This window comes from Nerophis lumbriciformis, linkage group LG02 (genome assembly GCF_033978685.3).
Source record: "Nerophis lumbriciformis linkage group LG02, RoL_Nlum_v2.1, whole genome shotgun sequence".
Taxonomy (NCBI): Eukaryota; Metazoa; Chordata; class Actinopteri; order Syngnathiformes; family Syngnathidae; genus Nerophis; species Nerophis lumbriciformis.
In genome coordinates, this window is record NC_084549.2 from 67,874,305 (window position 1) to 67,901,325 (window position 27,021).

Consider the following 27,021-nt stretch of genomic DNA (forward strand, 5'->3'; position numbering starts at 1 on the left):
TCCGGGAGACGGACGATGACAAATATTCATATTCATTCGAGATGTTTCCTGTGCAGCAAAAGGACAGGAAGAAGAAGGCGAAGGCGCTCAGCAGGAACAAAGCGTGCGACGATGACGCCATGTTGACACCGCTGAAGTCCAAACTTCCTCTGCGCTGTCAAAACTAATTTCTTCTTTTCTTTCAACCTCATTGACGTATTTTACCCTTTAATAGTTTAACAGTCTTTGTTCCATTTTTATCTGTGCGAAATAAATAAATGAATGTTGATTACGTCATGACTTGGAATAAAGAGTTGTTCAAGTATGAGGCACACGTATTTGACTGATCGCTTTTATTTTTGCTAAAAGGACACAAAATCCAGCTTGGATGGCAAATGGCAAAGACTCCTTTCTTTTTGTACTACTTTATTTACATCAATTCACACTACTGATCATTCAAAAGCCCACTTTTTCATGTATAGACTTAAGCTACAGTAAGTGCCTTGTTTAAAAATAAAAATCTATATATTTTTTATTTGATCAAAAAGTCAGTGGCGCCCCCGTGCGTCAATCGCTGCAATGACAAGAGAGAAAGCGCTTAAAAATGTGGCGATAATACTCCGATTTTTTTAAATTTAATTGTTCATAGTCTTGTTCCCTTTTACTCCTAAGAAAGCTATTTTTTTGTACAAAACGTTCAAATCAGAACATAACGTCGCAAAAAATAAATTAAAAAGGAAGTGACGTAGTCTTCGCGCATGCGTAGACGCGTCCTGTCATGACTTAAATGCCGAAAATATATAAAAACAAATTGTTGCTGGACGGTCACTTTTGCAACAAAAATGGCGAGTTTCTGTGCTCGTTAACAAACGAAGTAATTCCAATATTTCTAACTAATATAAGAATTTAATTTTAAAAGTGCTTCGCAGTCAGTGGCGCCCCCGTGCGTCAATCACTGCAATGACAAGAGAGAAAGCGCTTAAAAATGTGGCGATAATACTCCGATTTTTTTAAATTTAATTGTTCATAGTCTTGTTCCCTTTTACTCCTAAGAAAGCTATTTTTTGTACAAAACGTTCAAATCAGAACATGACGTCGCAAAAAATAAATTAAAAAGGAAGTGACGTAGTCTTCGCGCATGCGTAGACGCGTCCTGTCATGACTAAAATGCCGAAAATATATAACAAATTGTTGCTGGACGGTCACTTTTGCAACGAAAATGGCGAGTTTTTGTGCTCGTTAACAAACGAAGTATTTCCAATATTTCTAACTAATATAAGAATTATTTTTAAAAGTGCTTCGCAGTCAGTGACGCCCCCGTGCGTCAATCGCTGCAATGACAAGAGAGAAAGCGCTTAAAAATGTGGCGATAATACTCCGAATTTTGAAAAATTGTTCATAGTCTTGTTCCCTTTTCACTCCTAAGAAAGATATTTTTTCGTACAAAACATTCATTAAACGTTCAAAATCAGAACATGACGTCGTAAAAAATAAATTAAAAAGGAAGTGACGTAGTCGTCGCGCATGCGTAGACGCGTCCTGTCATGACTTCAAAATGCCGAATATATAGAAACGATTTTTTGCTGGACGGTCACTCTTACAAAAAAAAAATGGCATGTTTTTGTGCTCGTTGAGAATAATAAACGAAATAATTCCAATATTGCTAGCTAATATAAAAATTAATTTTAAAAGTGATTCGCGGTTCATATTTCAAGTCGTACGAACAAATGACCTCACAATAAAGTGCAGCGTCACTGTGGTCGCGTACTGCCCTCTAGCGGCGTGTTGGAGACGTGCAGCGCTACTGCGCATGCGTATAACAGCAAAGCCCCTTCCACATGAGTAGAATATTCCGATCATTTTATATACAAGATATTGTTCCGATATTTAAAGCATTACAACGATATCATTGAAGACGGGTGTCGTTTTTTTATTTATTTTACAAACCTTTATTTATAAACTGCAACATTTACAAAAAAATCGAGAAATAATAATAATAATCAAAATAAGTACAAAAACAAGACGGTTGTCGTTCATCGCTACGCGCTGTCTCAGTTGACGTCATTGTGGTGTCGTCACACTTTGTAGTTTTTAATATTGGACTACAAAGACCGGCTGCAGTGCACGCGCGCGTGCACAGCAGAGTGACGGATGACAAAAGGTCCCGAGCTCCTCTTCCTCCTCTTCATCTGTGCTGACGTCACGGGGACGGTCAACATGTCAACAGGAAGTGGATTGGTGTCGGTGGACTTTGAAGTCTTTGGTCACGTTCAAGGTGTGTGTGTGTGTGTGTGTGTGTGTGTGTGTGTGTGTGTGTGTGTGTGTGTGTGTGTGTGTGTGTGTGTGTGTGTGTGTGTGTGTGACATGATCCGCTTCTTAATTTAGAAAGTAGTTTGCATGTCGCTGAGGAGAAAGTCCTGATTTATTTCCACATTTGTGTGTTTGTGGCAGGAGTTTGCTTCAGGATGGTGAGTTTTGATCACTTTGTTGACATTTGTTGTCACAAACATATTATGAAGACATTGTGTAAACATATATCATGTAAACATGTCAAATAAACATATAATACATGAACACATGTTATGTAAACATGTTTTCATGTAAACATATTTCATGTAAATGTATGTAATATAAAGATATAAAATATAAACATACAATTATGTCACAAACATATAAACGTATTCCATATAAAAGTATATTACATAAACATATGTCAAGTAAACATGTAAAATATAAAGATGTAAAATATAAACATATTTAATGTAAACATGTGTAATATAAATGTATATTACATAAACACATGTAAAATAAAAACATATCATGTAAACATATATCATAAACATATTCCATACAAACATATAGTACATAAACATATATAAAGTAAATATGTAAAATATAAAGATGTAAAATATAAACATATATAATGTAAACATGTGTAATATAAACATATATCATGAACATGTTCCATATAAACATATATTACATAAACACATATTATGCAAACATATATCAAGTAAACATGTAAAATATAAAGATGTAAAATATAAACATATATAATGTAAACATGTGTAATACAAACATATATCACAAACATATTCCATATAAACGTTTATTACATAAACACATGTGTAATAATATAAACATATATCACAAACATATTCCATATAAACCTATATTACATAAACACATGTTGTGTAAACATGTAAAATATAAAGATGTAAAATATAAACATATTTAATGTAAACATGTGTAATATAAATGTATATTACATAAACACATGTAAAATAAAAACATATATCATGTGAACATATATCATAAACATATTCCATATAAACATATATTACATAAACATATATATCAAGTAAAGATGTAAAATATAAAGATGTAAAATATAAACATGTGTAATATAAACATATATTACATAAACACATGTAAAATAAAAACATATATCATGTAAACATATATCATAAACATATTCCATATAAACATATATTACATAAACAGATATATCAAGTAAAGATGTAAAATATAAAGATGTAAAATATAAACATGTGTAATATAAACATATATTACATAAACACATGCAAAATAAAAACATATATCATGTAAACATATATCATAAACATATTCCATATAAACATATATTACATAAACATATATAAAGTAAATATGTAAAATATAAAGATGTAAAATATAAACATATATAATGTAAACATGTGTAATATAAACATATATCATGAACATGTTCCATATAAACATATATTACATAAACACATGTTATGTAAACATATATCAAGTAAACATGTAAAATATAAAGATGTAAAATATAAAGATTTAAAATATAAACATATATAATGTAAACATGTGTAATACAAACATATATCACAAACATATTCCATATAAACGTACGTTACATAAACACATGTGTAATAATATAAACATATATCACAAACATATTCCATATAAACGTATATTACATAAACACATGTGTAATAATATAAACATATATCACAAACATATTCCACATAAACCTATATTACATAAACACATGTTATGCAAACATGTAAAATATAAAGATGTAAAATATAAACATATTTAATGTAAACATGTGTAATATAAATGTACATTACATAAACACATGTAAAATAAAAACATATATCATGTAAACATATATCATAAACATATTCCATATAAACATATATTACATAAACATATATATCAAATAAAGATGTAAAATATAAAGATGTAAAATATAAACATATATAATGTAAACATGTGTAATATAAACATATATTACATAAACACATGTAAAATAAAAACATATATCATGTAAACATATATCATAAACATATTCCATATAAACATATATTACATAAACATATATAAAGTAAATATGTAAAATATAAAGATGTAAAATATAAACATATATAATGAAAACATGTGTAATATAAACATATATCATGAACATATTCCATATAAACGTATATTACATAAACACATGTGTAATAATATAAACATATATCACAAACATATTCCATATAAACCTATATTACATAAACACATGTTATGTAAACATGTAAAATATAAAGATGTAAAATATAAACATATTTAATGTAAACATGTGTAATATAAACATATATCATGAACATGTTCCATATAAACATATATTACATAAACACATATTATGTAAACATATATCAAGTAAACATGTAAAATATAAAGATGTAAAATATAAACATATATAATGTAAACATGTGTAATATAAACATATATCACAAACATATTCCATATAAACGTATATTACATAAACACATGTGTAATAATATAAACACATATCACAAACATATTCCATATAAACCTATATTACATAAACACATGTTATGTAAACATGTCAAATATAAAGATGTAAAATGTCGACATATTTCTTGTATAAAATGAGGTGTGAAACATATTTGTTGTTGATGAAAATCATTGAAATATTTGATGAATACAAAAGTGAAAGTAGTTTGAAGACTAAAAGCAAACGTGTTGTTTCCTCCTGCTTCGACACTTCAACTCTGCTGTCAAATATCTTCTCAGATGTCAACTTGCTTTCTGACACTCAAACTGAATAAATACCTGAGAAGTAAGTCATGATTGTGACATAAGAAAGTGAAATAATAATCAGATAAAACTTTTATCTCATTATTTTGACTTTCTATCTTGTAATTATAACTTTTTATCTCATAATTATGACTCTATTTCTCAGAATTATTACTTTTTATCTCATAATTATGATGCTTTTTTCATAATTGTTACTTTTTATCTCATAATTATGACTCTTTTTCTCATAATTATGGCTCTTTATCTCATATTTACGACTTTTTGTCTCATAATTACGACTTTTTGTCTCATAATTATGACTTTTGTCTCATAATTATGACTCTTTTTCTCATAATTATGGGTCTTTATCTCATAATTACGACTTTTTGTCTCATAATTATGACTTTTGTCTCATAATTATGACTCTTTTTCTCATAATTATGACTCTTTTTCTCATAATTATGGGTCTTTATCTCATAATTACGACTTTTTGTCTTATAATTATGACTTTTTGTCTCATAATTATGACTCTTTTTCCTCATAATTGTTGACTTCATATCTCAATCAATCAATGTTTACTTATGTAGCCCTAAATCATGAGTGTCTCAAAGGGCTGCACAAGCCACAAGGACATCCTTGGCAGGGTAAGGAAAAACTCAACTCAATGGAATGGCAATGAGAAACCTTATTTATATCTCATAATTATGACTCTTTTTCTCATAATTATGGCTCTTTACCTCATAATTATTACTTTTTATCTGATGATTATGACTTTTTACCTCATAATTATGACTTTTTTTTTTTGTATTATTAGGTCCATCAGTGCTAAATATTATAAACTTATCACTTTCCTCTGGCACTGTTCCCCTAGCATTCAAGAAAGCGGTTATTCATCCTCTGCTCAAAAGACCTAACCTTGATCCTGACCTCATGGTAAACTACCGACCGGTGTCCCACCTTCCCTTTATTTCGAAAATCCTCGAAAAAATTGTCGCACAGTAGCTAAATGAACACTTAGTGTCTAACAATCTCTGTGAACATTTTCAATCCGGTTTCAGGGCAAATCACTCTACGGAGACAGCCCTCGCAAAAATGACTAATGATCTACTGCTAACGATGGATTCTGATGCGTCATCTATGTTGCTGCTTCTTGATCTTAGCGCTGCTTTCGATACCGTCGATCATAACATTTTATTAGAGCGTATCAAAACACGTATTGGTATGTCAGACTTAGCTTTGTCGTGGTTTAACTCTTATCTTACTGACAGGATGCAGTGCGTCTCCCATAACAATGTGACCTCGGACTATGTTAAGGTAACGTGCGGAGTTCCTCAGGGTTCGGTTCTTGGCCCTGCACTCTTTAGCATTTACATGCTGCCGCTAGGCGACATCATACGCAAATACGGTGTTAGCTTTCATTGTTATGCTGATGACACCCAACTCTACATGCCCCTAAAGCTGACCAACACGCCGGATTGTAGTCAGCTGGAGGCGTGTCTTAATGAAATTAAACAATGGATGTCCGCTAACTTCTTGCAACTCAACGCCAAGAAAACGGAAATGCTGATTATCGGTCCTGCTAAACACCGACATTTATTTGATAATACCACCTTAACATTTGACAACCAAACAATTACACAAAGCGACTCAGTAAAGAATCTGGGTATCATCTTCGACCCAACTCTCTCCTTTGAGTCACACATTAAGAGTGTTACTAAAACGGCCTTCTTTCATCTCCGTAATATCGCTAAAATTCGTTCCATTTTGTCCACTAGCGACGCTGAGATCATTATTCATGCGTTCGTTACGTCTCGTCTCGATTACTGTAACGTATTATTTTCGGGTCTCCCTATGTCTTCTAGCATTAAAAGATTACAATTGGTACAAAATGCGGCTGCTAGACACAGGTCCGGTGGCCATGGATGAAGTGCTGGCTGTCCAGAGTCGGTACCCGGGGTGGACCGCTCGCCTGTGCATCGGTTGGGAACATCTCTGCGCTGCTGACCCGTCTCCGCTCGGGATGGTGTCCTGCTGGCCCCACTATGGACTGGACTCTTACTATTATGTTGGATCCACTATGGACTGGACTCTCACAATATTATGTCAGACCCACTCGACATCCATTGCTTTCGGTCTCCCCTAGAGGGGGGGGGGTTACCCACATATGCGGTCCTCTCCAAGGTTTCTCATAGTCATTCACATCGACGTCCCACTGGGGTGAGTTTTTCCTTGCCCTTATGTGGGCTTTGTACCGAGGATGTCGTTGTGGCTTGTGCAGCCCTTTGAGACACTTGTGATTTAGGGCTATATAAATAAACATTGATTGATTGATTGACTTTTTGTCTACCGGTAATAATTATGACTTTTTATCTCATAATTACGACTTTTTGTCTCATAATTATGACTTTTTGTCTCATAAATATGACTTTTTATCTCATAATTATGACTCTTTTTCTCATAATTATTACATTTTGTCTGATAATTACGACTTTTTATCTCATAATTATGAGTTTTTATCTCGTAATTACGACTTTTTAACTCATAATTACGACTTTTTGTCTCATAATTACGACTTTTTGTCTCATAGATATGACTTTTTATCTCATAATTAGGACTCTTTTTCTCATAATTATGACTCTTTATCTGATAATTATTACTTTTTATCTGATAATTATGACTTTTTATCTCATAATTACGAGTTTTTATCTCGTAATTACGACTTTTTATCTTATAATTATGACTTGTTATCTTATAATTATGACTTGTTATCTCATAATTACAACTCTTTATCTCATAATTACGACTTTTTGTCTCATAATTATGACTTTTTATCTGGTATGACTTTATATCTCATAATTGACTGTTTTTCCTCATAATTACGACGTTTTATCCCATAATTACAACTTTTTAACGCTTAATTTTGACTTTTTGTCTCGTAATTATGACTTTTTATCGAATTGTTATAACTTTATATCTCATAATTGAGTCTTTATCTCATAATTACGACTTTTTTTTAAATCTCATAATTACTTTTTATCTCATAATTACGACTTTTTATGTCATAATTATGACTTTTTATCTCAGAATGACAACTTTTTAACTCTTAATTACGACTTTTTAATCTCATAATTACGACTTTTTATCTTATAATTATGACTCTGTCTCATAATTACGACTTTTTATCTCATAATTACGACTTTTTATCTCATAATTACAACTTTGTAACTCCTAATTTTGACTTTTTGTCTCATAATTATGACTTTTTATCTGATTGTTATAACTTTATATCTCATAATTGAGTCTTTATCTCACAATTACGACTTTTTATCTCATAATTACGACTTTTTATCTCATAATTATGACTTGTTCCTGAGTGAGTGAAGAGTGTATCGTGATATCGACAGGTGGATTATTATCACATTTACAGTAACAAGACTGAAGTTTATTTTGAAAGTTACAACAAGTAAAATGCACTGATAGGGTGAATAGATTCATGTTATGCTATTATATATTTTATTCATATGCAATTGTGTACACGCAAGCGTGTGTGTGTGTGTGTGTGTGTGTGTGTGTGTGTGTGCAGTACACTGAGAAGGAGGCGGGGCTCCTGGGTGTGGTGGGCTGGGTGAAGAACACCCACAGTGGGACGGTGGTGGGTCATCTCCAAGGTCCTTCTGATGCCGTGGAGGAGATGTGAGTGCACCATGCACACACAACACAACACAATAACACAACACATTTATAGAGTGAAATTACTCCAAAACTCCACAAACACACGAAAGTGTTTTTACTCACATCAAACGATTCACAATTAAAAAATATTTTTTCTAATTAATAAAAAAAAAAGATTCACATTTTCTATTTAATACATTTTTTTTACAATTATAACAACTCTTTTATATTTTATTTAAAAAATGAACCTCAAATCTAAAAACAATTGACCTCAGTTTAAAAAAACATTCACAATTATATAAACAAGTTTTATTCACCTAAAAATTATTCACAAGTTTAAAAACATTTAATTTAATAAATAAATAAATTCACAAGTATGAAAAATAATTCGCAAGGATAAAAAATATTTTCTAATTAATAGAAAAAAATGATTTCAAGTATAAAAACAATTTTCTAATTAATAGCAAATAATTTGAAAGTATGAAAACTATTTTATAATTAATTTTAAAAAATGATTTCAAGTATAAAAACAATTTTGTAATTAATAACAAATAATTTGAAAGTATGAAAACAATGATTTCAAGTATAAAAACAATTTTAAATTTAATAAATAAAAGCAATTTGCAAGTATAAATACAATTGATATTTAATAAATAAAAAAATCTTCTAATATGATTTTGTCTTAATATATGATTATATCTTCAAAAATGATTATTTATATCTTTAAATATGATTATATCTTTGAGTATGATTATTTCTATCTTTTTACTAATGTGAGTGTGAATGTTTTTTGTCTATCTGTGTTGGCCCTGCGATGAGGTGGCGACTTGTCCAGGGTGTACCCCGCCTTCCGCCCCAATGCAGCTGGGATAGGCTCCAGCACCCCGTGCCACCCCGAAAGAGACAAGCGGTAGAAATTGGATGGATGGATGTCTTTTTACTGTGTAGATGTTGTGTACTGTATAAAACATTACATTCAATTCTACCAACATGTCATGGCAGATGTGTGTGTGTGTGTGTGTGTGTGTGTGTGTGTGTGTGTGTGTGTGTGTGTCAAGATGGCCAAGTGTCCATTGACCAATCAGAGAAGAGAATTTTGGCCAGCACAGACATGAGATTCCGTTATTCTGCCGTGACCCTGATCTTCTACAATCTCCTCTAATCTACACACACACACACACACACACACACACACACACACACACACACACACACACACACACACACACACACACACACACACACACACACACACACATACATACATACACACCCGTGTTAGATGTGGTCCAGATGTGTGTTGTTGTTGTTGTTGTTTTGAATGGACCAGCCTAACAAACAAAATACAAACAAATGAAATGTGTCCATTATTGCAAACATGCACCATGTTGCGCAATCATGTTTGTTTATCCACAAAAATGTCAACAAAATCACCAGCAGACAAAACTAATAGATAAGAAACAAGAAATCAAATAAATATAAATATAATAAAACATACCAAAAAAGTGGGCTTATCTAAAACAATTACAATTTCTCCAATATGGACAATCCTTTGAGGGCTTTTTAATTGTTTTGAACCATTTTCCAAGATTGTATTAATAAATTGAAATCAATAATCACACCTTTGAATTTCACTTGAAGAAATGGAATTTTGTGTAAGAAAAATGATCTCGCAACAAAATGAGATTGATCTTCATCTCCAGGTCACAAATATGACAATTTGATAAATGTTGACATCTGCACCTGTGTTGTTGTTGTTGTTGTCAGAAAAGTATCTCCATGTGTGTTAGTATTGTGTTATTATTGTTGTGTTGTCAGGAAAGTATCTCCACGTGTGTTAGTATTGTGTTATTGTTGTTGTGTTGTCAGAAAAGTATCTCCACATGTGTTAGTATTGTGTTATTATTGTTGTGTTGTTGTTGTGTTGTCAGGAAAGTATCTCCACATGTGTTAGTGTTGTGTTATTATTGTTGTGTTGTCAGGAAAGTATCTCCACATGTGTTAGTATTGTGTTATTGTTGTTGTGTTGTCAGAAAAGTATCTCCACATGTGTTAGTATTGTGTTATTGTTGTTGTGTTGTCAGAAAAGTATCTCCACATGTGTTAGTATTGTGTTATTATTGTTGTGTTGTTGTTGTGTTGTCAGGAAAGTATCTCCACATGTGTTAGTGTTATTATTGTTGTGTTGTCAGGAAAGTATCTCCACATGTGTTAGTATTGTGTTATTGTTGTTGTGTTGTCAGGAAAGTATCTCCACATGTGTTAGTATTGTATTATTGTTGTTGTGTTGTCAGGAAAGTATCTTCACATGTGTTAGTATTGTGTTATTATTGTTGTGTTGTCAGGAAAGTATCTCCACATGTGTTAGTATTGTGTTATAATTGTTGTGTTGTCAGAAAAGTATCTCCACATGTGTTAGTATTGTGTTATAATTGTTGTGTTGTCAGAAAAGTATCTCCACATGTGTTAGTATTGTATTATAATTGTTGTGTTGTCAGAAAAGTATCTCCACATGTGTTGGTATTGTGTTATTATTGTTGTGTTGTTGTTGTGTTGTCAGGAAAGTATCTCCACATGTGTTAGTGTTGTGTTATTATTGTTGTGTTGTCAGGAAAGTATCTCCACATGTGTTAGTATTGTGTTATTGTTGTTGTGTTGTCAGAAAAGTATCTCCACATGTGTTAGTATTGTGGCATTATTGTTGTGTTGTCAGAAAAGTATCTCCACGTGTTAGTATTGTGTTATTATTGTTGTGTTGTCATAAAAGTATCTCCACATGTGTTAGTATTGTGTTATTATTGTTGTGTTGTCAGAAAAGTATCTCTACATGTGTTAGTATCGTGTTATTATTGTTGTGTTGTCAGGAAAGTATCTCCACGTGTGTTATTGTTGTTGTGTTGTCAGGAAAGTATCTCCACATGTTATTATTGTTGTGTTGTTGTTGTGTTGTCAGGAAAGTATCTCCACATGTGTTATTATTGTTGTGTTGTTGTTGTGTTGTCAGGAAAGTATCTCCACATGTGTTAGTGTTGTGTTATTATTGTTGTGTTGTCAGGAAAGTATCTCCACATGTGTTAGTATTGTGTTATTGTTGTTGTGTTGTCAGAAAAGTATCTCCACATGTGTTAGTATTGTGTTATTGTTGTTGTGTTGTCAGAAAAGTATCTCCACATGTGTTAGTATTGTGTTATTATTGTTGTGTTGTTGTTGTGTTGTCAGGAAAGTATCTCCACATGTGTTAGTGTTGTGTTATTATTGTTGTGTTGTCAGGAAAGTATCTCCACATGTGTTAGTATTGTGTTATTGTTGTTGTGTTGTCAGGAAAGTATCTCCACATGTGTTAGTATTGTGGCATTATTGTTGTGTTGTCAGAAAAGTATCTCCACGTGTTAGTATTGTGTTATTATTGTTGTGTTGTCATAAAAGTATCTCCACATGTGTTAGTATTGTGTTATTATTGTTGTGTTGTCAGAAAAGTATCTCTACATGTGTTAGTATCGTGTTATTATTGTTGTGTTGTCAGGAAAGTATCTCCACGTGTGTTATTGTTGTTGTGTTGTCAGGAAAGTATCTCCACATGTGTTATTATTGTTGTGTTGTTGTTGTGTTGTCAGGAAAGTATCTCCACATGTGTTATTATTGTTGTGTTGTTGTTGTGTTGTCAGGAAAGTATCTCCACATGTGTTAGTGTTGTGTTATTATTGTTGTGTTGTCAGGAAAGTATCTCCACATGTGTTAGTATTGTGTTATTGTTGTTGTGTTGTCAGAAAAGTATCTCCACATGTGTTAGTATTGTGTTATTGTTGTTGTGTTGTCAGAAAAGTATCTCCACATGTGTTAGTATTGTGTTATTATTGTTGTGTTGTTGTTGTGTTGTCAGGAAAGTATCTCCACATGTGTTAGTGTTGTGTTATTATTGTTGTGTTGTCAGGAAAGTATCTCCACATGTGTTAGTATTGTGTTATTGTTGTTGTGTTGTCAGGAAAGTATCTCCACATGTGTTAGTATTGTATTATTGTTGTTGTGTTGTCAGGAAAGTATCTCCACATGTGTTAGTATTGTGTTATTATTGTTGTGTTGTCAGGAAAGTATCTCCACATGTGTTAGTATTGTGTTATAATTGTTGTGTTGTCAGAAAAGTATCTCCACATGTGTTAGTATTGTATTATAATTGTTGTGTTGTCAGAAAAGTATCTCCACATGTGTTGGTATTGTGTTATTATTGTTGTGTTGTTGTTGTGTTGTCAGGAAAGTATCTCCACATGTGTTAGTGTTGTGTTATTATTGTTGTGTTGTCAGGAAAGTATCTCCACATGTGTTAGTATTGTGTTATTGTTGTTGTGTTGTCAGAAAAGTATCTCCACATGTGTTAGTATTGTGGTATTATTGTTGTGTTGTCAGAAAAGTATCTCCACGTGTTAGTATTGTGTTATTATTGTTGTGTTGTCATAAAGGTATCTCCACATGTGTTAGTATTGTGTTATTATTGTTGTGTTGTCAGAAAAGTATCTCTACATGTGTTAGTATCGTGTTATTATTGTTGTGTTGTCAGAAAAGTATCTCTACATGTGTTAGTATCGTGTTATTATTGTTGTGTTGTCAGGAAAGTATCTCCACGTGTGTTATTGTTGTTGTGTTGTCAGGAAAGTATCTCCACATGTGTTATTATTGTTGTGTTGTCAGGAAAGTGTGGCTGAGCAAAGTAGGAAGTCCCGGCAGTCGCATCAGCAGAACTTCCTTCAGCAACTCCAACAACATCAACAAGCTGGAGATGAGCGGCTTTCACACTCGCTACTGAACACCTGAGGAACACCTGAAGTACACCTGAGGTCCTTCACCTGTCCTATACCTACTGTTTCCTGTCACATGCTCCTATATGTCTTTTTACTATCTCTTTTATTTTGTAGGCTCTCCTTGTGCTACTTCCTGCCTGTGCTGTGTGCACACCTGCATGCACCACCACTTTTTGCACAGTAAACACAAATTATGTCTCAAACTGTCTACTTGGACTCACTCCTAAGTTAGGACACATGTGTACTATGTAGGGAGTATGTAGATAATATGTAGGTAGTATGTAGATAATATGTAGGTAGTATGTAGATAGTATGTATGTAGTATGTAGATAATATGTAAGTAGTGTGTAGATAGTATGTAGATAATATGTAAGTAGTATGTAGATAGTATGTAGATAATATGTAAGTAGTATGTATGTAGTATGTAGATATGTAAGTAGTATGTAGATAGTATGTAGGTAGTATGTAGTATGTAGATATGTAAGTAGTGTGTAGATAGTATGTAGGTAGTATGTAGATAATATGTAAGTAGTATGTAGATAGTATGTAGGTAGTATGTAGATATGTAAGTAGTGTGTAGATAGTATGTAGGTAGTATGTAGGTAGTATGTAGATAGTATGTATGTAGTATGTAGATAATATGTAAGTAGTATGTAGATAGTATGTAGGGAGAATGTAGATAATATGTAAGTAGTATTTAGATAGTATGTATGTAGTATGTAGATAGTATGTAAGTAGTATGTAGATAGTATGTAGGTAGTATGTAGATAATATGTAAGTAGTATGTAGATAGTATGTATGTAGTATGTAGATAATATGTAAGTAGTATGTAGATAGTATGTATGTAGTATGTAGATAGTGTGAATGTAGTATGTAGGTAGTATGTAGATAATATGTAAGTAGTATGAAGATAGTATGAATGTAGTATGTAGGTAGTATGTAGATAATATGTAGGTAGTATGTAGGTAGCATGTAGATAAAATGTAAGTAGTATGTAGATAGTATGTAGGTAGTATGTAGATAATATGTTAGTAGTATGTAGATAGTATGTAGATAATATGTAAGTAGTATGTAGATAGTATGTATATAATATGTAAGTAGTATATAGATACTATGTAGGTAGTATGTAGATAATATGTTAGTAGTATGTAGATAGTATGTAGATAATATGTAAGTAGTATGTAGATAATATGTAAGTAGTATGTAGATAGTATGTATGTAGTATGTAGATAATATGTAAGTAGTATGTAGATAGTATGAATGTAGTATGTAGATAATATGTAAGTAGTATGTAGATAGTATGAATGTAGTATGTAGGTAGTATGTATCCATTTTCTACCGCTTGTCCCTTTTGGGGTTGCGGGGGGGTGCCGTAGCCTATCTCAGCTGCATTCGGGCGGAAGGCGGTGTACACCCTGGACAAGTCGTAAAACATATATTTAAAAAATGTATTCCTATATAACAAATTTTTAAATTTATTTTTTAATCGATTTTTGAAAATTATAAATCAATTTAAAAACGTCTAAAACATTGTATTAAATGTTGATTCCTATCAAAAAATTACGCTTTTATTAAAAAAAATTCATACATTTTTGAAAAAGATGAATCAATTTAAAAATGTCTCAAACATCTTTTTAAAAATGAATTCCTATAAAACAAATTAACCTTTTATTATTTTAAAAAATGCATCCATCCATCCATTTTATACCGCTTGTCCCTTTTGAGGTCACGGGGGGTGCTGGAGCTTATCTCAGCTGCATTCGGGCGGAAGGCGGGGTACACCTTGGACAAGTCGCCACCTCATCACAGGGCCAACACAGATAGACAGACAACATTCACACTCACATTCACACACTAGCGCCAATTTAGTGTTGCCAATCAACCTATTTTTGAAAATTATGAATCAATTTAAAAAATGTCTTTTAAAAAATGTGTTCCCAAAAGAGTCGGGACTCGGGTGTGAATCGTTTTTTTTGTGCACCCCTACAGTGCATACCCGAGTGTTGTACTCAACACACAGAAAATGCTGAGTGTGCAGTAAAGAAGGTGCACTACCCCCAATATAGTCGCCACCTTGGTTATGCAGCAGAAGGGGCGGGGCTAAATGTGGTGGCAATCCACCATGAACAGAAGAGAAGAAGAAGGGCACATGAACATTATTATTCATGTGACCTGACTGATGTGCTTACATATCAAGTCATGTGACCTGATTACCTGCCATCTGATCCAATGAAATCGCAGCATGAGCTTTCAACATGGCTGCCATGGCAACGGGAAGCCTGACACAGCATTGTGTGTGTGTGTGTGCGCTTCCTGGATACAATGTTAGAGGTTCCTTGTCGTCATGCCAACAGCCCTCTGTGAGACCTTCACACAATCACAAGAAGTGTGTGTGTGGCAATGGCCATGAAGACATCATATGAGAAGATGAAACGGAGCTACAGTATAGCAGCATGCCAAACACCAATGACTTGCTTTCACTTTCACTTTGACGGAGTTGCAACGATCTAGAAGGTGCAACATGTGTTTGAATGTTGAACTTCAGCCCCATTTCAAAGGCGCAACACGAATCTCTTGCCAGAAGCTTCCGTGGCTCATGTGGATCTCCACAGGACTAAACACCTCCAAATATAAAGTCTCCTCTTTCAAGATGGCACACTGCACACGCCCACATGACCCCCCCATCCTCTCCCGGCAACAACTTTGGCATCCCAGCACCGTCGTCATGGAAACCTTCCTCTGTTCAAAAGTGTTTGGAGAGAGAGAGAGAGATGCAGCAAGTTTCAGAGACGCTCGCTTTTTCCTCATTGCCATTTTGTGTGGGAGTGGGCCAGACACACACACACACACACACACACACACACACACACACACACACACACACACACACACACACACACACACACACACCTGACTGAGCGAGCCCTGACAGTCGTTGCCAAGCAACAAGTTGACATTCAACCAACTTCACTTTAACTTTTTAGTGTGTCATCCAGCGACATCACAGGTGTCAAAACTATTATTATTATTATTATTATTATTATTATTATTATTTAACCCCCTACATCATTTTATTTAACCCACCACTTCATGTTATTTAACCACCACATCATTTTATTTGGCCTGCCACAGGATCTCAGGGCCTGTGCAGGTTGGTAGGGTAAAAGCCAACGTTAAAGACACTACCATAACAACATTTATAAGCCATAAGAAGAACCTTCAAATGGATCCTGGAACAAACGGAGAGCCAATGCAGAGATTTTAATAACCAATTTGACTCTTTTTCTAACCCGTTTTACTCTTTTTACTAACGTATTTGACTCTTTTTACTAAACTGTTTTACTTTATTAATAACAATTTTTTTTAAACTAATTTTACTCTATTCACTGATCAACTTTACTATTTTTAATAACCTTTTTTTTAACTAAACTGTTTTACTTTATGAATAACATTCTCTTTTTTAAAAATTTTTTTTTTATACAAATTTTGTTTTTTACTGACTAATTTCACTCTTTTTACTAACCTATTTTACTAACTGATTTTACCTTTTTTACTAACCTATTTTATTTTTTTATTAACATATTTTACTAACATATTTTACTTTTTTACTAACTTATTTGACCTATTTTACTAACTAATTGTAACTTTTTTTACTCACCTATTTTACTACTTTTCTAACTAACCTATATTATGTTTTTACTAACCTATTTTACATTTTTTACTAACCTATTTCACTTTTTTACTAACCAATTGTATTATTTTTACTAACCTATTTTACCTTTTTACTTTTTACTGACCAATTTTACTATTTTCACTAACCTTACTAACTTATTGAACTTTTTTTACTGACCTATTTTATTATTTTACTAACCTATTCTACTTTTTACTAACCAATTGTATTATTTTTACTAACCTATTTTACTCTTTTTACTAACCTATATTACTAACTTGTTTTACTTTTTTACTAACCTATTTTACTTTTTTACTAACCTATTTTACTATTTTTACTAACCTTATTAACTTATTGAACTTTTTTTTACTGACCTATTTTATTCTTTTTACTAACCTATTCTACTTTTTTTACTAACCAATTTTGCTCTTCTTACTAACTTATTTTACTTTTTTACCAACCTATTTTAGTAACTTATTGAACTTTTTTTTACTGATTTATTATACTTTTTTTTCCTAACTTATTTTACTTTTTTACTAACCTTTTTTACTTTTTTACTAACCTATTTTAGTAACTTATTAACTTTTTTTTATTGACCTATTTTACTTTTTTTTTAATAACCTCCATCCATCCATCCATTTTCTACCGCTTGTCCCTTTTGGTATTCAAATTTTTTTTTACTAACCTATTTTACAAACTTTTTTTTAACCTTTTTACTAAGCCGTTTTACTTTTTTTTAAACTTTTCACTATCCGATGTCTGCAGACCTTCCTCCTCTTCCTCCTCCTCCTCCCGCTTCCCGGCTGCTTCACTGCCTCCCACTGATTTGGGGCGTGGAGGCGCTTCATCACCGCACACTGTCTGCCCTGGCGGGCGGAGACAAGTCATTTGAGTTTTTACACACTGACCTCAAACACACCAACTTATTCACGTTAACAATAGAGATGGAATCATGGCTCTTTAAAGGGAGTTCAAAGAGCCGTTCAAAAGATTGGCTCGTTATAATTTTTTTAAACTGTATTTATTTTTAATCAAGAAAACCATTTAGATCGTAATAGTTGTATTTACACAAATATAAATCAATTGGTGGGAATTATTCTGAAATATTGGCTGTATACATTCCATGTTTCCATGCTCTGGCGATGACATCACTAGTTTGAATTTTCCCTCACCTAAAAAAATGTGTAGCATTTTAACAACATATAAAAAATACAGAAATATTAAAAATAAAATGCATTAATGGATACAAAAAGTATAAATATAATGAAAATAATAAACAAAATAGTACGCTTGAACATCTGCCCTTAAGAATGACGAACCCGAAAAGTGAACAAAAAAAATAAAAAATAGTACAATTCAAAAATAATGATTAAGAAAATAATAATAATATATTTTTATATGTAAAATAACATTTATATTTATTTTTCAATTTGAAAAAAAAAAAAGCTAATCCAAACTCTGCAATTGTTTTTTTGTTTTTTTAACTCTGACTCACTTTAGTAGTTTTCTCTTGTGGTCAAACACAAAGTGACCCTTTTAAAACAATAGTAGATAAATGAGTAATTAAGTAGCCTTTCAGTCTCCACTAGCAGCAAAACAAACTATTTTACTATTATCAGGCTTCTTTACGTCCAAAGAAGAGTAAATAAAATTGTGTTTATTTGGTAATTTTCCTGAAAGATTCAATGGCTAGCATGATTGTGCAGCACAGTTGCTAACGTAGACCACGTTAGCCGGTTTTAATTGTGTTTAAGACTTTATTTTGGGATATTTAAAGTATTTGTCGGAGTCAATTGTAGTGATTTAGATGATCCATGTTATCTAAGTGTAGCTAATGAGTATTTTATAATAGTTTAATTAGCAACGAATGCTAACACATTAGCTTACCATGTGAACATGTGTTCGCGTTGCCGCCTCACCCGGATCACGTGACTTGCAGACACCGCCCCTGCCAGACAGCTGGTGATTACATCAAACACTCGCCAACAACATTCTGATTCGACCGTCGAACACATTTCGACGGTGGAAAACTGTTCGTTTTCCACTCACTTCTTGGTTGCCGCCCCGCCGGCGCCGCGCGGTGTCGGGAAAGCAGCGCACCCCACCGTGGCTCCGCAGTCCCGTGTGTGGAAGCTGCGGGGGCGGGGCGAGGAAGAGGAGGACGAAGAGGAGGAGGAGGAAGAGGACGCTGCATTGTTTTCACTCTCCGGCCGCCAAGAACCGAGCGGGACTCCGCGGCGCGTACGTCGGCCTTCAGGTGAGTCGCGATACCCAAACTCAGCCGAGCAGGGGCCGGTCCGGTCCGAGGCCTTTGTTGTGTCCGTGTTCGGTGGGTAGCATCCACACGACGCCCGCCTGAGGGCACGGAAAGTGTCCGTGCCGAGATTGTTAGGGGCGGCGCCAATGGACGCCGAGGACTCGGGACAGACCACCTCTCCGAGTCCTTCATAGTGTCCTAGCGAGTGTGTGTGTTTCTGTAAATGTGTGTGTTTCTGTAAGTGTGTGTGTGTGTGTTGCGGCTATAGTGCGCCACAGCAGCATCTTTTGCTCCTTGCACATTTCAAGTGATGCACATGTTTTTCTGTCTGCGGCCTGGCGAGGACGAAGGTGGGGCTGCTGATGAAGACGTGCAGGCGTGGTCCTGCGTGCCAATCCCCCTGGGCGTGAGAACAGTCCCGCATGAGGACGCTTTGAATGAGAATGTTGGCATCATTTTTTTTAAATGAGAATGTCCTACATGGGGATGGTTTAAATGACGAACTATATTGTACATGAGGACGTACTGCGTTAGGATGGTTTAAATGAGGACGTCCTGCGTGAGGGTGACTGAAATGAGAATGTTGTTAATGAAGGCATCATTAAAATGAGAAATGTCCAACATGAGGATGTTGTAAATGAGAATTGTACTGCACATGAGAACGTACTGCATTAGGATGGTTTAAGTGAGAACGTCCAGCATGACGATGCTTTAAATGAGAATGTTGTTAATGAAGGCATCATTTAAATGAGAATGTCTAACATGAGGGTGGTTTACATGAGGATGTTGTAAATGAGAATTATACTGTAGATGAGTTAAAGTTAAAGTACCCATGATTGTCACACACACACTAGGTGTGGCGAAATTATTCTGAACGTTCTGCATTAGGATGGTTTAAATGAGAACGTCCTGCATGACGATGATTTAAATGAGAATGTTGTTAATGAAGGCATCATTAAAATGAGAATGTCTAACATGAGGATGTTGTAAATGAGAATTATACTGTATATGAGTTAAAGTTAAAGTACCCATGATTGTCACACACACACGAGGTGTGGCGAAATTATTCTGAATGTACTGCATTAGGATGGTTTAAATGAGAACAGTCCTGCATGAGGATGTTGTAAATGAGAATTATACTGTACGTGAGAACGTACTGCATTAGGATGGTTTAAATGAGAATGTTGTTAATGAAGGCATCATTAAAACGAGAATGTCCAACATGAGGGTGATTTACGTGAGGATGTTGTAAATGAGAATTATACTGTACATAATGACGTACTGCATTAGCATGGTTTAAATGAGAACAGTCCTGCATGACGATGATTTCAATGAGAATGTTGTTAATGAAGGCATCATTTAAACGAGAATGTCTAACATGAGGGTGATTTACATGAGGATGTTGTAAATGAGAATTATACTGTACGTGAGAACCTACTGCATTAGGATGGTTTCAATGAGAACGTCCTGCATGACGATGATTTAAATGAGAATGTTGTTAATGAAGGCATAATTTAAATGAGAATGTCCAACATGAGGATGTTGTAAATGAGAATTATACTGTACATGAGAACGTACTGCATTAGGATGGTTTAAATGAGAACAGTCCTGCATGAGGATGATTTCAATGAGAATGTTGTTAATGAAGGCATCATTTAAATGAGAATGTCTAACAGGAGGGTGATTTACATGAGGATGTTGTAAATGAGAATTCTACTGTACATGAGAACGTAGTGGATTAGGATGGTTTAAATGAGAACAGTCCTGCATGAGGATGCTTTCAATGAGAATGTTGTTAATGAAGGCATCATTTAAATGAGAATGTCTAACATGAGGGTGATTTAAATGATGTTCTCATGAGAATTATATTGTACATGAAGACATAATTTAAATGAGAATGTCCAACATAAGGATGGCTTAAATGAGGATGTTGTAAATGGGAAATATATTGTAATTGAATACATTATTTAAATGAGAATGTCCTACATGAGGATGGTTTAAACGAGAACGTCCTGCTTGCGGATGTTAAATGAGAATGTTGTAATTGGGAATTATACTGTAAATGAAGACATTTTGCCACATGAGGATGGTTTAAATGAGGATGTTGTAAACAATAATTACATTGTACATGAAAACGTCCTGCATGAGAATAGTTCAAATGAGAATCTCCTACATGAGGGTGCAATAGAGAATGTTGTAAATGAGAATTATATAATTTGTAAATGAGAAAGTCCTGCATGAGGATTGTTTAACTGAGGATGTTGTAAATGAGAATTATATTGTACATGAGGAAGTCTTACATGAGGATGGTTTTAATGACAATGTCCTAAATGAGGATGATTTAAATGAGGATGTTGTGAATGATAATTCTATTGTAAATGAGGACATCCTACATGAGGATGGTTGAAATTAGAATGATATTGTAAATTAAGTCTTGCATGAGGATGGTTTGAATGATAATGTCCGATATGAGAATGATCTGAATGAGAATGTCATACATGAGGATGATTTAAATGAGAAGGTGTTACATGAGGAGGATTTAAATGAGAATGTTGTAAATGAGAATTGTTTTAAATGAAGCCATTTAAATGAGAATATCCTGCATGAGGATGGTTTAAATGAGGATGTTGTACATGAGAATTATATTGTACATGAGAACATCCTGCAAAAAGATGGTTTGAATGAAAAACTTCCTGCTTGCGGATGTTAAATGAGAATGTTGTAATTGAGAATTATACTGTAAATGAAGGCATCATATAAATGAGAATGTCCTACATGAGGATGGTTTGAATGAGAATGTTGTAATTGAGAATTATACTGTAAATGAAGGCATCATATAAATGAGAATGTCCTACATGAGGATGGTTGAAAGGAGAATGTCCTACAAGAGGACGGTTTAAATGAGGACGTTGAAAATGAGAATTACAGTAACAAGATGTACTAAATGAGGATGGTTGAAATGAGAATGTCATATATGAGGATGTTGTAAATGAGAGTCAGGTTGTAAATGAGGATATCCTGCATGAGGGTGTTATAGATGAGGATGCTTTGTGCAGCAGTTTGAACTGATCTGAGGTCAGCCTGTCATGGAGTTTGAAGTGTTTTCTTATTTGCTGCAGACCTGCTTTGAGTCCAGCATTCTTATGTAACCTCAGCCTCCTCACTCTGCTGCTTGCCCTCCTCCGCCCTCCCTCCCTTCTTCTTCTACTTCTCCTTCTCCTCCTCCTTCTACTTCTTCTTCTCCTTCTCCTTCTCCTCTTTCTCATTGTCCTCCTCCTCCTCCTACTTCCTCTTCTCCTTCTTCACCTTCTCCTCCTTTTTCCTCTTCTCCTCCTTCTTCTTCTCCTTCTCCTTCTTCTTCTTCTCCTTCTCCTCCTTTTCCCTCTTCTCCTTCTTCTTCTTCTACTCCTCCTCCTTCTTCTCCACTTCTTCTTCTTCTTCTTCTTCTTCTTCTACTCCTTCTCCTCCTTCTACCCCATCCTTCTTCTCCTTCCTCTTCTCTTCCTTCTTCTTCTCCTTCTTCTACTCCTCTTTCTTCTTCTTCTTCTCCTTCTCCCCCTCCCTCTTCTTCTTCTCCTTCTCCCCCTCCTTCTTCTCCCTCTCCTTCTCTTCCGCCCCCTCCTTCTTTTTCTACTCCTTCTTCTTCTTTTACTCCTCCTTCTCCTCCTTCTTCCCCTTCTTCCTCTTCTCCTTCTTCTGCTCCTTCTTCTCCTTCTTCTCCTACTTCTCCTCCCTCTTCCCCTTCTCCTCTTTCCCCTTCTTCCTCTTCTCCTTCTTCTCCTCCTTCTCCTCCTCCTTCTTCTTCTACTCCTTCTCCTCCTTCTTCTTCTTCTTCTTCTTCTTCTACTACTCCTTTTCTGCCTTCTTCTTCGACTCCTTCTCCCCTTTCTCATTGTCCTCCTACTTCCTCTTCTCCTTCTTCACCTTCTCCTCCTTTTTCCTCTTCTCCTCCTTCTCCTTCTTCTTCTTTGACTCCTTCTCCCCTTTCTTCTTCTTCTACTCCTTCTCCTCCTTCTTCTTCTTCTTCTTCTTCTACTACTCCTTTTCTGCCTTCTTCTTCGACTCCTTCTCCCCTTTCTCATTGTCCTCCTACTTCCTCTTCTCCTTCTTCACCTTCTCCTCCTTTTTCCTCTTCTCCTCCTTCTCCTTCTCCTTCTTCTTCTTTGACTCCTTCTCCCCTTTCTTCTTCTTCTCCTTCTCCTTCTCCTCTTTCTCATTGTCCTCCTCCTCCTACTTCCTCTTCTCCTTCTTCACCTTCTCCTCCTTTTTCCTCTTCTCCTTCTCCTTCTTCTCCTTCTCCTCCTTTTTCCTCTTCTCCTTCTTCTTCTCCTTCTCCCCCTCCTTCTTTTCCTTCTCTTCCGCCCCTCCTTCTTTTTCTACTCCTTCTTCTTCTTTTACTCCTTCTTCTTCTCCTTCTCCTTCTTCTCCTCCTTCTTCCCCTTCTCCTCCTTCTCCTTCTTCCTCTTCTCCTTCTTCTGCTCCTTCTTCTCCTTCTTGTTCTCCTTCTTCTTATTCTCCTCCTTATTCTTCTTCTAGTCCTTCTCTGCCTTCTTCTACGACTCCTTCTCCCCCTTCTTCTTCTTCTCCTCCTCCTTCTTCTTATTGTACACCTTCTCCTCCTTCTTCTTCTACTCCTCCTGCTCCTTCCTCTTCTCTTCCTTCTTCTTCTACTCCTCCTTCTTCTTCTCCTTCTCCCACTCCCTCTTCTTCTTCTTCTCCTTATCCCCCTCCTTGTTCTCCTTCTCCTTCTCTTCCTCCCCCTCTTCTTCTTATCCTCCTCCTCCTTCTCCTTAAAAGAAAGTATTTTAAGTCATGATAACAAGTTGTCTCCATCCACATTTTCCACTTATCTTCTCCTCATCCTCCGTATCTTCTTCTCACAGCCCCTCCCCCCACCCCACATCCCCTAGTGTCCTCCAGACCCCCGGCCTCCACCAGCTGGCAAACATTTGTCCACCTGTCTGCGCGTGAAAGCGAGGTGTGGCCATCATGTTGTGTCCCACAGAGGACAAGCTGACGGTGGTCCCAGAGGAGGACGTGTGGCAGGTCAAAGTTCAGGTCTAGTGTTTCACGGACTCTAAAACGAGGTCAACCATGTCAGCGCTGGTTTGAAGCGTTCAAACACGATTTGAGTTGAACTTAATAATTAACCTCGTCCACATAAGACACATCTTCATGTTTTTTTATTTATTATTAATAAAAATATTTCATATTTGTCCACTTTAGGGCTGGGTAAGGTTGTAACAGTACATGTATTTGTATTGAACCGTTTCGGTACGGGGGTTTCGGTTCGGTTCGGTTCGGAGGTGTACCGAACGAGTTTCCACACGGACATATTAAGTAGCGCACCGCACGTTGTGTAAACAATGCACACCGAGGCACAACACACGGCATGCTAGCAGCGACCGGGCTACGGCAACATGCAAAAAGCCAGAGCTGGAAGACCCTCCTGCCTCGTTAAGATCTCCCGTTTGGGAACACTTCGGTTTCGCGGTGCGATACAACAATGGATAACATCGCTTCAACGAAGAGAAAGACGAACAAACACAGCTCCCACCGCATTCAAGCAGCCTCTCCTCGGCGATTCAGGCAGGGCTAAAGCAATAACAAATGTTTTTATGGCAGCAGATTTAAGACCATATTGCATTAAAAACTAGATTTTGACCCACTTCTATGGTGGAAGAACAATGAGCCCATATATCCTCTTACTGCTACGTTAGCCAGGCACTACCTCGCCATACCTGCTAGCTCCGTGCCCAGTGAAAGGGTATTTTCCACAGCCGGAGACATTGTAACTGCAAGCAGGTCTGCTCTTTCTGCAGACAATGTGGATAAACTGATTTTTCTGGCAAAAAACATGAAAATTGAGTGAAGGTCACCCGGGTTGAAGGCTGGGGGGGAAAAAGAAAAGTTAATCTGAGGCTGAGTTGACTTTTTGTATGTAGAAGAAAAGTTTTGTCATTTTATTTAATCCGAGCAACAACTTGAAGCAGTTTAATGTTGCACTTTATATGTGGAAATGTTGCACTTTATATGTAGAAAGGTTTTGTTAAAGGGGAACATTATCACAATTTCAGAATGGCTAAAACCATTAAAAATCAGTTCCCAGTGGCTTATTATATTTTTTGAAGTTTTTTTCAAAATTTTACCCATCACGCAATATCCCTAAAAAAAAGCTTCAAAGTGCCTGATTTTAACCATCGTTATAAATACCCGTCCATTTTCCTGTGACGTCACATAGTGATGCCAATACAAACAAACATGGCGGAAAGAACAGCAAGCTATAGCGACATTAGCTCGGATTCAAACTCGGATTTCAGCAGCTTAAGCGATTCAACAGATTACGAATGTATTAAAACGGATGGTTGTAGTGTGGAGGCAGGTAGCGAAAACGAAATTGAAGAAGAAACTGAAGCTATTGAGCCATATCGGTTTAAAACATATGCAAGCGAAACCGACGAAAACGACACGACAGCCAGCGACACGGGAGAAAGCGAGGACGAATTCGGCGATCGCCTTCTAACCAACGATTGGTATGTGTTTGTTTGGCATTAAAGGAAACTAACAACTATGAACTAGGTTTACAGCATATGAAATACATTTGGCAACAACATGCACTTTGAGAGTGCAGACAGCCCAATTTTCATCAATTAATATATTCTGTAGACATACCCTCATCCGCGCTCTTTTCATGAAAGCTGATCTGTCCAGTCCAGTTGGAAATTTGGAGTTGATGTCAGCAGGCCAGGGAAGCTAGGGTCGATGTGAGCCAAGACATCCAGGGGGTTTAGCTCGCTCGTCTGCGGGAACAAACTGCCGCCATTGCTTGCTGCGCTACCGAGGCCCTTTGTCCCTGAATTGCTCACACACTCCGGCAGATTCAATGGGGGTCTGGCGGCAGATTTCTTTGACGGGAGCTGCCATGCAAGGCCCTAACCACGACCCATCAGGAGCAAGGGTGAAGTGTCTTGCTCAAGGACACAACGGACGTGACTATGTTGGTAGAAGGTGGGGGTCGAACCAGGAGCCCTCAAGGCCACTCTTCCAACTGCGCCACGCCGTCCCCAATATTGTCATTCAAATTTGATCTTTACAATACAGATAATAATTTTTTTGCATTAGCTTGTTGCAGTGCAGGATAAAAGAGCCATAAGGTGAAGATATAAATAAATAGATTACTGTACAGATAAATATATTGCACTTTTGCATATGCATCCACGTTTATGGATAGTCTTTATATTCCAGCGAGTTAATCCGTTTTTGAGGGGAATTGAGGGGATTATTTTGATGCGTTCAAGAGTCCTACGTTCAAGCTGTTACAGAACTTGGTGGTTCTGCTACGGAGGCTGAGGAACCTCTTTCTAGAGTCCAGCAGTGAAACATTATTTTTATGCATGTAAATGTATTCACTTATAAACATTCATTCACTTTCTTCTTTCCTTCATGGATCTAAACTTTACCGCTGCCGGTATTTTTTTCTGTATTTTCATTTAATAAGATGTAGGTGTATTAGGGCTGGGCGATATATGGAATATACTCGATATATCGCGGGTTTGTCTCTGTGCGAT

At 35.5% G+C, this 27,021-nt stretch overlaps 4 protein-coding genes across 5 annotated transcripts in view; 3 read left to right on the plus strand and 1 right to left on the minus strand.

Moving 5' to 3' along the window:
* kif11 (kinesin family member 11) overlaps nucleotides 1–304 on the plus strand; it is a 35,368-nt gene extending 35,064 nt beyond the window's left edge. The window contains exon 27 of the mRNA XM_061967716.1: nucleotides 57–304. Coding sequence (XP_061823700.1) covers nucleotides 57–167 — 111 coding nt within the window. The 3' untranslated portion in view covers nucleotides 168–304. The remainder of the gene's footprint in view (nucleotides 1–56) is intronic.
* Nucleotides 305–2,107: 1,803 nt separating this feature from the next.
* Nucleotides 2,108–13,724, plus strand: LOC133616069 (acylphosphatase-2-like). 2 transcript variants are annotated; one of them, XM_061975243.1, is made up of 5 exons: nucleotides 2,108–2,254; nucleotides 2,431–2,447; nucleotides 8,645–8,754; nucleotides 13,417–13,562; nucleotides 13,641–13,723. In XM_061975243.1, exons 1-4 carry the CDS (start codon nucleotides 2,131–2,133, stop codon nucleotides 13,529–13,531), a joined length of 366 nt encoding a protein of 121 aa, XP_061831227.1. In that variant the 5' UTR covers nucleotides 2,108–2,130; the 3' UTR covers nucleotides 13,532–13,562; nucleotides 13,641–13,723. The 2 variants fall into 2 exon arrangements, with proteins under 2 accessions (XP_061831227.1, XP_061831144.1); XM_061975160.1 differs by having other exon boundaries at nucleotides 13,417–13,724.
* A 3,211-nt stretch (nucleotides 13,725–16,935) lies between these two features.
* On the minus strand, nucleotides 16,936–19,877 carry LOC133620970 (uncharacterized). Its single transcript, XM_061982734.1, has 4 exons — nucleotides 19,770–19,877; nucleotides 19,246–19,715; nucleotides 19,084–19,144; nucleotides 16,936–18,062 (listed from the first exon to the last, which is right to left on the minus strand). Exons 1-4 carry the CDS (start codon nucleotides 19,875–19,877, stop codon nucleotides 17,913–17,915), a joined length of 789 nt encoding a protein of 262 aa, XP_061838718.1. The 3' UTR covers nucleotides 16,936–17,912.
* Nucleotides 19,318–27,021, plus strand: part of sptbn1 (spectrin, beta, non-erythrocytic 1) — a 161,508-nt gene continuing 153,804 nt past the window's right edge. Inside the window, exon 1 of the mRNA XM_061967787.1 lies at nucleotides 19,318–19,453. The gene's annotated coding sequence lies outside the window, so the exon portion shown is untranslated. The remainder of the gene's footprint in view (nucleotides 19,454–27,021) is intronic.